Below are 12,339 nucleotides of genomic sequence, written 5' to 3'. Positions count from 1 at the left end.
TGAACCTTGTGCAGTGTGTTTGGCTGCTGATTCTGCAGGGCTAGAAGGGTGGCTATTAAAATAAGGTCCTAGAACTGGGTGCTATTCCCTGCTGCTTCTGAGCTATGCCACCCAAAGTAATTTGGTACAGTTGGTAGTAATATTTTGGCCATAGTTCTGTGTGAGGCAAAGTCAAGGTCTCAAACACACAATATACTTTTCAGTCTCAATCATAAATCAATTGCAAGTATGTCTAGAGCTGTGGTCTCAGGAATAGCTAAAGGATACATATGTAAGGCCATAATTTCAATGAAGTGGCTAGTCTCAGTGAGCTTTGTGCTGGAGACTGGATGTGTGCAAAGTGACATGGTGAAGGCAAGGAATACAGAAATTATTTTTCTGCTGTATTAGAAACTAATTTGGAAGAGTACTAGTTATGCAAATTCCTGCAAGTTCTCTTTTCAAAACAAACAGGACTAGGGGCAAGCAGTTGAATACTACTTTGCTTTGCTCTCCTAACCTCACCTCTATTTCCTCCAGCAGTTGAAACAGAAGTGAAAACAGTAGCACCAGGTGCTGCACCAAACAATACTGCTCCCTCTTCTGGCTCACCAACCTCTCCTACTGCTGAAGTTGCTGCCTCTCTGGATAAAGAAACGACCAATCCCCATGCTATTCCACGGAGGCATGCCCCTATAGAGCAGCTTGCCAGGCAAGGGTCTTTCAGGGGCTTCCCTGCCCTTAGCCAAAAGATGTCTCCTTTTAAACGCCAGTTGTCTTTGCGAATAAATGAGCTGCCTTCAACAGTGCAAAGGAAGACTGATTTCCCCATGAAAAATGCAGGTAAAACCAAATGGTTCTAGCGAAATATTATCTTAAATTGCCTGTTTCTCCTTTCCTTCTCTGTTGCTTCAAATAACTCTTTATTTTCTAGTAAATCCTTCTTCCTGCCTCATGTGGATCTTTTCTTATGAATGCTTTGGGAATAGGCAAGGATTTAAAATGCAATATTCACATGCAGAAGACAAACAGTTCTAGTCCCTATCTGAAATACTGGAGCATGTGTTGAAGCGCTCCAGGAATGGGTGTTGTTGAATTAATAGGTGCTGGCTCTTCCCTCTGAGTCACTGAACCAGTTCCTCCACTTAATGCCAGGGCATCTTGAGAGACAGATCTCTTCAAGGCTTTAACCACCTCTCATGGGATCATGTGATGCTTTTCTACAGTCTGTCCTTCTGCCTGTCTGAATTCTTCTTTTTGGGAGCAATGAAATGGTTTTTCATCTTGCATTAAGGGAAACTTTACTGTTCAGGTGGCACAGTTGGCTGTATCAGTAATGTGTGGTACAGTTTTCACATGATGCTAGTAGGGTTTTCTAAAGTCATCCCAACAAAAACACCTGGGTTGCTCAGTACCCTGCATAATGTTCTTGAATCCCCTTAGCTAGGTTATCCTGCAGGCCAGCTGTACCCTTACTTTGCAACAGAGCTAGTATTAGGGTCCTAAGCTTTAAAAGTAAAAATTACTGTGTGAAAGACAAAATCAACAAAAATAACTAGTCTGACTTCTCTTACAATCCTTATTTGGTGACCTGTGCTTTAAGACCAGCAATGGGTTTTTCAGTTTTACTGGACTAGAGCACTGCTCACTAGTGATGCTCACTGAGCACACTTCCACCTGGGGTTTTCATGAGTCAGAACATTCCTGATGCATGTTCCCGTGCACACTGCTGCCAGTGCTGCTTCCCGTCACACCACATGGGCTGTATTGGAATATCCCTCCAAGAATCAATTTGTGGGCATGACTCCCCTTGGTTTTAGATACGGTGCATGACGTCTTACGGGTTTTGTGCTATTTGTGCTTAATTATGCCTGCTGATGTCAGTACTGTGCAATGAAGTACTGATGATCAGTACTTTTGAAAAGCAGTGCAATTAGTAATAATGACAACATCTGGTAAGTTGACAGTTTTATGCTGATACTTGGTTTAAAATTGGGTGTCCGGTTTATTTGAGTATTCAGCTTTTGCTTTTCATACATCTACCACAGAAGCTAGGGATTTCAGCTGTTACAGAACTGGAGCAATCAACATCCTAACTCTGGCAATAATTTGCTCCCGTGTGTCGCTGTCAGCATGTTTAAACTTCATGTAGTGACCCTGAAAGTGTGTTGTTGGAACACTTAAATCTCTCATAAGTGTTTTCATTTCACAAAATGACAAACCTTAGCGCCAAATCCCTGGTGTGTTTAGCACTTTAATACTGAAAGATTTAGATCTCCACTAAAGCTACAGAAGCCTCTTTTATTTTCTGAAATGAACATCAACACAGAGAAGCAGCAATAACTGACTTTACTCTGGAACCCTGATCTCCTTACCCTCTTGGCTTAGTCACAAAATACACTAACGTCGTCTTCTATTTCAGGTCAGGTCTTCAACACTAATTTTTTTTAAAAAGCTGTCATGTGCATCAGTAGCAGGAAAATTTAGGACATAGGGGAACTAATTTTATTTCAGTTTCAGATAGATATTCTTAAATTGTTTCTGTATCCTTTAAACTTCCAGTTTAATGAATTTTGTTTACATTTTAGTCCCTGAGGTAGAAGGGGAGACAGACAGCATTAGTGCCCTGTGCTCTCAGATCACCAGTGCTTTCAGCGCACCGTCAGAGGATCCTTTCTCTTCAGCCCCCATGACAAAGCCAGTGACAGTAGTCGCACCACAGTCTCCTGCCTTTCAAGGTTTGTGATTGCGTGCTGTGGTCATGCTGGATGAGGCTTGAATGCACACATCGTGTTTCTTTCCAGTAACACACGGTCTTAATTTCTTGTGCAAGTCCTGTTATCAGTATTGTGGGGAAACTCATCCTGCTCTGTTCATCTTGTCTGTTTAGTTTTTCTGTGGTTTTGTTTTTAACAAAAGTTCACGCACCTACCACACGATAGTTACCTGTGAAAGGGACTGAGATAACAGCTACTTTAACCTTTCTCCTTCTGAACTGTGAAAACCTTACCAACTGTGTGTCAAAGGAACAAATCCCACAAGGGAAGAGAGCTGGTGCCACCACGTGATTACTGTTTTTCACACAAACTCTCAGATAAGTCGTGGAGAGAGGCCAACTACAGAACTCACAGCACTGATCTTCATTTCACTGATACGCTTTTATACAAATTGTGTGAAAAAAAGAACCTCTCCTTGGTAAATGTAGCTATTGTTACTTTGAATCTCAAATTTGTTCTTTTTAATTTAAAATTAATCATACAGTAACTTCTGGTGAGCCATATCTCCTCTCTATAAAAACAAAAAATGTAACACGAGTTTGTCATTAGTTGCATCAAATAGATAAAACCCCACCCTTAACAAGCCTTGGCTGGGTGAAATGGCATTTACTGGCTTTGCTGACTGTCAGTCCCATTTGGCTAATTTACACAAACTGCTGTCATGTGGAAGTGTCTCAGATCGTTGTATGTTGATAGATATGACCTGGCCCACTAATATTCCTATCATGTGCATGCCTTGCATGAATTAATTGCCCTGATGTTGTCTGCTCCCATTTTAGTTAATGGCACTGCCTCTGCCTTCTGTGTGCTTGCTGCTAAACCATCCCAGGCTGCTGTAGTGCCCACAGCTATGCCCGTTCGTGAAACCAATCCCTGGGCTCATGCTCCTGCTGCTAATACTGGAGCTGCAGCCATGGTCGCTGGTAAGATTGGAAGTAGGTCCCAGTGCATTGCTATGAGAACTTGGATCAAAAGCCTAATTGAGCCCTTGAGACAATTGTCAATGCCACTTAATGGCAAGTGGAAGGAACAGTAACAAAAGCCGGAAGTAGTAGCCTTTGCAGGAGTGGATGGAGGGAAGCGATGAACTCACAGGTGCTGGGTCTATGAGCTGGATTCATTCTTACTTTGGCAGCATTTTAAAAAAATCCAGTGCTTACGAAGGAAATAATGAAATAGTGTGTGTTTGGGAATGAAGGGGAAACAATCTGTGTGTACCCAAAGCTGTTTCTTTTGGGTTCTTTCCGCTAACGTACATAAGGAGAGTTAAGTTGGTTGCTTAAAGGCTTTAGAGGTTCATTGCTTCTCTTTAGTCTGTTCCTCCAGTCCTTGTCTGTAGTTAAATACAATGTGAGGTGGTACTTTAAATGGCTCTCACCCATGTGGACACGTGCTAGAAGGCTATAGTCAAGCAGAATTTTCTTGGTGTAAGCACAACTTGAAAAGAAAAGCTTTGCTAATGAAATGTTAAGTTCTACTTGGCGTGTAAGACTACCAGACCCATTTTCATTGTCTTTCCCCAGAAGGGAGAACCCATAAACTCTTATCTCGAACAATTCCCACTGCAAAAACAACAACAAACTGATCTTTAGATGCAGTTTAACTAGATCAGGCTGACTGAAGACTACTGAGCAGTAATGGTTTTCCACTTCTCCAAAACACCAGATAACATAAATGGTTGCTTTTCTCATCACACTGGAAACTTGGCAAGGCCCTATGGGAGGGAAAGAAAGTTTGAACTGTAGGGTGAAGGAAAACCAGAATACAGCTGGTGGGAGATAGTTTTGAAACTGTAGGAGGATTGGAAATTATGATGTTTTTTAATTTATTTTTTTAATTATTTTTTTTTAATCATAGAAGAGACATGAGTTAAAATCAGAGCTGGTTTTACAGAATTAAAGTCTAAAAAGCTATGTGTTGAACATTGCAAAAGAATTTGAGAGGTTAACAGCCTGAGTTGTACCTGAAAAGAGTAAGGGGAGCATGAGTGGAGATGCAGGAAGAATATAAAGGAGTCATAGTAAGTACAGTTAACATTTAATATAGTAATTTGATTAGATGTATTGCCTTAAATGTTGATGTTTATGATACTGAGTGCTCACACTTCAGTGTGTATGGGGCAGATAAATGAATGTTGTCTTGAACTTCCAGTGCCATTACATTACTGTCCTTTTGAGGGTAAAACCTTAATTTAGGAAACAGAGCAGAAGAGTCTCAAAAACAGTTTCTTACTAGCTTTGTGTTCTAACAGTCCTCAAGTCCTGAGCTGTATGTTCAAAATCTGATGCTTCCCAGTTAGAGGAATTGGTGGTTATGGACTAGGTCATTTGCACTAAGTCATGAGTGCAGGCAGCAGCTCTCCTGCCTAGCCTAAAGTTTCAGCTATCTGCCATGAAGCAAAATAACTGATTCTGCATTTTAGGGAAGGAGCTCTTCTCTAGCCCTTATTGACCAATGTCTTTCTATAACAGAAGAGTACAGTGGATGCACAAAGATGCTTCCAGTGTTGGTAGCAGTCTTTCAGCCTTGGAGGGAGGAAGGTGGCCTATCTGTTCTTGTGTACATCCTCCAGCCTTTCTAACTGATAAAAAAGGGTGAGGAGTGGAAATATTAAGTGACTTTCTCCATGCTTTCCTTCCCAGGCACTGAATGGAGCAGCACCTCCTCAGGTGCGGCCTCACCGAGTCTCTTACAAGGAAATCACAGACGTACTCCCTCAGAGGCAGACCGCTGGTTGGAAGAGGTCTCAAAGACTGTCAGAGCCCAACAGCAGCCAGCCCCAACCCCAAAGAGTCTCAAAAACAGTTTCTTACTAGCTTTGTGTTCTAACAGTCCTCGAGTCCTGAGCTGTATGTTCAAAATCTGATGCTTCCCAGTTAGAGGAATTGGTGGTTATGGACTAGGTCATTTGCACTAAGTCATGAGTGCAGGCAGCAGCTCTCCTGCCTAGCCTAAAGTTTCAGCTATCTGCCATGAAGCAAAATAACTGATTCTGCATTTTAGGGAAGGAGCTCTTCTCTAGCCCTTATTGACCAATGTCTTTCTATAACAGAAGAGTACAGTGGATGCACAAAGATGCTTCCAGTGTTGGTAGCAGTCTTTCAGCCTTGGAGGGAGGAAGGTGGCCTATCTGTTCTTGTGTACATCCTCCAGCCTTTCTAACTGATAAAAAAGGGTGAGGAGTGGAAATATTAAGTGACTTTCTCCATGCTTTCCTTCCCAGGCACTGAATGGAGCAGCACCTCCTCAGGTGCGGCCTCACCGAGTCTCTTACAAGGAAATCACAGACGTACTCCCTCAGAGGCAGACCGCTGGTTGGAAGAGGTCTCAAAGACTGTCAGAGCCCAACAGCAGCCAGCCCCAACCCCAGCCCCAGCCCCACAGCCACAGCCACTACTCCAGCCTCCTGCAGCAGCTTCCCAGTCAGCACCCACCTTCCCCGTCAGCACCTTCATTGCTCCTCAGCCCGTGCCGGTGGGTGTGGTACCACCCATGCAGCCAGCATTCATTCCAGCTCAGCCCTATGCTGTACCCAATGGGATGACCTATCCAGCCCCAAGCGTACCTGTGGTTGGAATCACCCCTTCCCAGATGGTGGCCAATGTCTTTGGTACAGCGAGCCACGCTCCGGCAGCCCATCCGCACCAGTCGCCCAGCCTGGTCAAGCAGCAGAGCTTCCCCCAGTACGAAGGCAGCAGCGCTGCAGGCAGCCCCTTCTTCAGCCCCCCCGCCCAGCACAACGGCTCGGCAGCCTTCAACGGGATGGAGGGGGGCAAATGGGCAGCAGAGGACAAGCAGGGGCAGCCCCCTGCCGCCCCGCAGGTCGACCCCTTTGAAGCACAGTGGGCAGCCCTGGAGAGCAAGGCGAAGCAGCGCACTAATCCCTCCCCAACTAACCCCTTCTCAAGCGATTTACAGAAGACATTTGAGATTGAACTTTAAGCAGTACTATTGCGGGGGGGGGGAGGGTGGATAAATTGTACATTAGGGTAGAGGGATAAAGGGAGCAGAGGGGACTGTTTCTGATCAGTTTGCTTTGATAATCCCAAAAGTCCCTTCAAACTAAAATGGGTTAGAAAGAGGGAGCAATTACGAGGAGGATATAAGCATACAGAGAATTTTATGTGCAGTTCTTAAAAGGAATTCTGGAGCCACCCCAGTCTGCATTCCCTCCTTACTTGGAAAGCTGGAAGTCAAAAGAGAGTAAAGAAAGGCACCCAGTCCCAAAGCCTGTTCTGCAGAAACACCAATTATCTCACAGAAAGGAAGGCAGATTTTGTACTTACATCCTTCTGATGCCCTTCGAGTCCTGGACATTCCCACTCTGGGGAACAAAAAGGGTGGGGTGGGGGGTGGATATGGGTGGAAGATTGTCACCTACTTAGCAAAAGCTAGGTTTGTGGGAAAAGTTGAGCTTCCATTTTGAGTAACAAAGTGAATATTATATGTAAAGAATAAAGTAAAGCCAAAATCTTTATTTTTATGCATTTAGAATATTTTAAATAGTCGGATATTAAAAGCTGTATGAGTTGTAAGTAATCTTGCCAAAGGTTAAAAAAAAAAAGGGGGGGTTTGGATGTAAGAAATTGTACATAAGATTGATTTATCTCTGATTCTTATTGTAAGTAATATTGGGGGGGTGGAAAAAGGGGCTCTAGCTTGTTCTTGTATCTGTTCATTGTAAGTAGCATATTGCAACAACAATCACAACCAGTATGTCATTATAATGTAGTTTTAAATAAAGAAAATCAAAGAACAGTATTGTCATGGTTTGAAAACCATGGGGAAAATTTACTGGTTTTTATTGGAATCAAGCTACATATTATATATAGTATGTTTTTTTTCCTTTCATGTATTGCTGCAGTTTCTTTATCCTAATCAATTGGTTCTAACACTACTGTGACAATTTACTGTAATCATATCTACATCCAGGGGCTACCTGGGAAACCATTTTATGTTTGTCTGTCAGTAGATCTTAGACATTTTTTAACTTTGGTTTTATTTTTTTCCCACTGATTTGTGAAACCTTGTGGATGAGGCTGCAGCTGGTCCAGGTTCTGCCTCTGGTGACTTGTGAAAAACATCTCATTTTAACTTTACTTTTAAACTTTGGCCTTACAAGCAAATGTAAGTTATATATATTTGTACTGATGATTTATAATCTGCTTTAACAGAAATAAATGTTGGTGGTAGAAGCACTGTCTGTGGAAGCTTTACTTCCTACCCTCATTCAGTTTTCAGCATTTGCCCTTTTGGGTATCCTTTCTGTTACTAGGTGAGTGTAGATGAGCCCTGCTTGCCAACCTGGAAGCTTAATCATGGTATCTTAATACCTTTCATATGGTATGCCATGTTAGGTTACCTTCAACTTTAAGACTGAACTTGCAAATAAACTTCTGACCCATAACTATTTAAATTTCTAAAGTGGAGGGCTTTGCTGAAAACAGCTTCTGGGTTTGCATCACCTTATTTTCTGACACTGAGTACTTAGATGGAGACTGTTCTTACATGTGCTGTGTCAGTTTAGCCACAAGGGAAAGTCAGACTTTTATAGCCTGAAGGAGAAGAAATCCTTCCTGTGTTTGGCCCTAGCATTTGAGTTTGCCCGCAGTTTTCTTTTCCAGGCAAGTACAGTCAGTCTCACAGTCTCACAGTCTAGAAAACTGGGACTTTTTTATTTACAGCTTCTTAGCTGTTTTCAGTATACAATGAATAGCAAGGACCAACACTCCCTATGGCATTTGAGGTGGCAGCAGTGCTTTTTTCAGCTTTCAGAAAGCAAGCAAACATTTGTAGACATTTTTAATAGAAAAGAAAGCAAGTTATAGCTTATTCTATTAGTTCCAGATCTTTCACAGTAGTGCCCCAAGATCAGCTGAAAATAGCCCAGAATAGCTACACCCTTCCCCTGTTCTGGAGATGAGAGCAAAGGAGGTAAGACTGTCCTGCAATCCATTGTTTAGGGAAGAAAAGGAACATCTTGATTCCCAAATCAGAAAAGTAAACATTCAGCTGGGCAGTGTAGTGGTACCACATAGAGGGAAAAGCTCAGCTTGCCAAATACAAGAAATGTAAAAAGACCCTTTAGTTAACCATTACAGTGCTGGCATTTAGTTAAAGCAGTGAACTGCTTGCCCTCCACTACCAATCTTACTACCATGGTTGTGCTGCTAAAGGAGGTCAGAGTAAACACTCCCTAAACCAAAGCACCATCAATGTTAAAGTCCTGCCCATAAGCTGACAGGTGGCTGTTACAGCCCTTATGAGTCTTAAGAAAGAACTCCCTGGCCACATCTTGTAAAACCATCTTAAATTAAAGCTGACTACACTGAATATTTAAACATGCTAAAGACAGAGCCTCTGACATAGTAGAAAGTGATTATTGTAGACTCTGACTGCTTGTTCTAGAACAAAAGGGTCTGATACCACCACAACCAACTTCTAATTGTGCTCCTGAGCAGATCCACAGACCCTGACTACCACAAGCCTGCCACATGTGAACTGAGAGGGCTTCAGTAAGGCTGGAATTTATGTAATTTGTGATTAGTCCCAGGCTGCAAAAGGCAAAATCATACCCCATACTAAAATACTAAAGATAACCTATACACACACAGCCAAAGGCTGAGATGTTAAATGACCGGTTATGTACAACCACAAGTAAAAGTTCTCAGGACCATATTAATAATACCTGCTTAAAACTTTACTCTGTAAAGCCTACCATGAATTGCAGCAGAGAACATTTTTTCCTACTAATCAAATGAAGGGGTTTTTAACTGCAAAACAAGTATTTTTGTCTTTTTTTAGCAAGCAGTATCTATCAGCCCATAAAAAGACCCACCCCCAACTAGCTTTGCAGCTGTCACCTCTCACTCCTTTCCTGGACTGTTGCTAGACTTTCAGTTTGTTCACACCTTAAAGCAGTGTGTCTAATCCTGAAGCCATACTTGTGCTAGACAGCATGCAACCATTAGGTTAGTAAGTCTTATTTTTAGATGCAGCTGAATTGATTTACTGGATTTAGTGTCCAAACCAGCTTTAGGCTGTCAAGCCTGGGGATTTACCCCTATCTATTACTGCTGCCCTGAGTACCAAGTCTGGACTGAAGGAGAGGAGAGTGATATGAGCACAGTCCTGAATTAGCTGCCTACCTTATAAGCCTTAAAGTAATAAAAGTCGGAGAAGACGAAGAAGGGAAAAAAAAAAAGCCCATCCTCCATACCTCCCAACCAAAACATCAACACTACATTCCAGTCTACTAGTGTATAGCTACATCTGTGTAAATAATAAATGGGTGATGGTGCTAATTAATACAATTAATGCATCTAAGTCTCAGCAGAGAGTTTGGAATGAGGAAGAGGGTGACTTTTACGGCTGATGCTAGAGTAAAACAACACTATGGCAGCTATAAAAAATGCTTTGGCTCAGAAATAGTTCCATTTTGAGATGCTGAAGACACCCAAGGGCCTTTCACTGGTTTAAGAACTCATATAACCTCACCTCTCCACAAATGCCCCTTAATGCCTGAGACATTCTTTCTTCAGAGCCTCACATACATGCTCACTGCCACTCTTGGTTTTGAAATGAAGGAGACGTTTCAGCTGTAGCTGCTCTGCCTCTGGCAGCCCTCACTTGTCAGCCCACAGCAGCCACAGGCCACATGCAGAGCCAGGCTCTCCTGGACTCAGAGCAGGTCACTGGAAAGTTTACTCTGGCAAGTCAAATGCCCCGAAGCATATTTCTATGTGTATATTATTCACCTCCCCAAGCTCAAAATCAACACAGCGCTACTACCAACCCCAGCTTTTCAATAAATTGAACAGCACAGTTCTGGCCCAGAAAAAAAAACCCAGAATCTACTGAGCCTTCCTAAAGCAAGTGGTACATAAACTGCAGCACCTCAGAACAGATAACAGTGTTGGTATATTCATCTAAATTATCCCTAACGCTGAGGAAAGGCTGAAAGTATTTCATGTTTTCCAAAGCTTTCTGTGAAGCATTGCTACAGCATGTCACTCCAAAGCTGATTGCAGTCAAGTAGAAACCAAACTGACCCAACTAGAAATTTGTCTGTCATCTACAGGAATGAAACAGCTACAGTAACGTGACACTACAGCTGCATCTCTCCAGCTAGTCATCTCACAAGACCAGAACACTATTTTTATATGCCACGCTGTTTTTCCTTCACATTTAGATGGAAAGTGCTCCCCAGGATTAAAAATACTCATTGCTTTGTGGTGCTTTGGTTAAAACAGTTCAGGCCCATCTTCAAACACCTCAGAGGTATTTTTTTTTTTTTTAAGAGCACTTCTTTCTTGCATTTATAAGAAAAATTAATCTCTACCATGCTGGTTATGTACAGTTTCTAAAGTCACAGCATCCCTGTGTCAGCTTGTTCTGTGAATGGCAGCAACTACCCTTAAGCGAAGAGATGGATTAGGTACAGCAAGGGGTTCAGGGGGGGGAAAACAAGTTTGCAATAAACTTGAGGGTGGTGGGTCTCCCACCTTCGAACAGTTACACCCGCTACCTCCTGTTCAATTCATCCTTTTGAGCTTTCCAGCAGGGCAAAGCTCCCAGTAAACTGTTTCACACAGTAAAAGGACGGAGTTCAGCCTTCCAGTCTTGCCATCAGTCACCTGTCCTTTGGCGTGGCCCTGGGTGTCCCTCACCCCCGGTGGCCAGCAGGGCCAGCCCGTGGCTGGTAGCGAGAGCAGCTGGCACAGCAGAAGCTGGAGTAGTACTCGTTGCCACAGAGCTGGGCCTGCAGGATCAGGTCACAGTTGGCCAGGTGTGGCTGGTCCACACACTCTCTGCTCAGGTCCACAACGTGATTCGCGGTAGCTGCAGCCAAGCAAAAGGTGAAGCAGCTGTAAATGCACTGCCAGGGCTTAGCCTCAGGTTCAGTTTCCCTCCCAAAAGGCACAGCAGCTTCCTGCTTTCTCCACCCTGCTGGTTTTAAGGGGATTATTCTAAATTTAGCCCCAAATCAAAGATGACAGAGAATCTGACACCTGTGGTAAGATACAGGAGGAGACTGTAGCTCCTGAGGAGACATCACTCTACACACTGTGTAAAGCCAGCTGGATGGTGTTCAGAGTCCAAACACAAATCTTGGCACCAACTATTTGATCAACGAACCATGTCATTTTGGCCTCAGGATGTTAATTAGGCTTCCAGCACCCTGACGTGGGGGGGCAGGTAGGGGAGTGGGGAGCATTTCCACCTGCTTTGCTGCCCAAGGAAAGCAGGATTCCTCAGGTAACACCACTCAGGGGCTCCTGCTGCTCCCCAAAGCCCCAGGTCAGTAGTGGATGGGCACCTGCAATGAGCAGACTTACAATAGCAGTGGAGAGGCTGGCACTCTGCTGGGAGAAGGGGGAGGACAGGTTGTACTCACTGCTAGGGCTGCTCCTCAGCACTTTCACCTCTGTGTTGGCACTGACAGAGCTGCTGCTGCTGTAGGCGCTGCAGGTGTAGGATCCCTCGTCAGCCTCTTGAACATTGCTTATGACCAGGCTCCCATCCTGGGACAGGTGAATGTGGTGGCCATCTGCCCGCATGGGGACTCCATTCCTGTAGGGAA

At 43.6% G+C, this 12,339-nt stretch overlaps 2 protein-coding genes across 5 annotated transcripts in view; one reads left to right on the top strand and one right to left on the bottom strand.

Moving 5' to 3' along the window:
• NUMB (numb homolog (Drosophila)) overlaps positions 1 to 7,047 on the top strand; it is a 38,188-nt gene extending 31,141 nt beyond the window's left edge. For 2 of the 4 annotated variants that reach the window (XM_009999739.1, XM_009999737.1), the window contains 4 exons: positions 520 to 822; positions 2,568 to 2,717; positions 3,536 to 3,679; positions 5,980 to 7,047. In XM_009999739.1, coding sequence (XP_009998041.1) covers positions 520 to 822; positions 2,568 to 2,717; positions 3,536 to 3,679; positions 5,980 to 6,698 — 1,316 coding nt within the window. In that variant the 3' untranslated portion in view covers positions 6,699 to 7,047. The remainder of the gene's footprint in view (positions 1 to 519; positions 823 to 2,567; positions 2,718 to 3,535; positions 3,680 to 5,979) is intronic. The other 2 variants (XM_009999741.1, XM_009999740.1) reach the window with 1 other exon arrangement.
• A 4,374-nt stretch (positions 7,048 to 11,421) lies between these two features.
• The window catches only part of PAPLN (papilin, proteoglycan-like sulfated glycoprotein), a 50,324-nt gene continuing 49,406 nt past the window's right edge, over positions 11,422 to 12,339 (bottom strand). Inside the window, 2 exon segments of the mRNA XM_009999749.1 lie at positions 11,422 to 11,597; positions 12,154 to 12,329. Of these exon segments, the coding sequence (XP_009998051.1) occupies positions 11,422 to 11,597; positions 12,154 to 12,329 (352 nt within the window).

Source organism: Chaetura pelagica, unplaced genomic scaffold (assembly GCF_000747805.2).
Source record: "Chaetura pelagica isolate M959 unplaced genomic scaffold, ChaPel_1.0 scaffold416, whole genome shotgun sequence".
Taxonomy (NCBI): domain Eukaryota; kingdom Metazoa; phylum Chordata; class Aves; order Apodiformes; family Apodidae; genus Chaetura; species Chaetura pelagica.
This window is presented reverse-complemented; position numbering and strand designations above follow the sequence as displayed.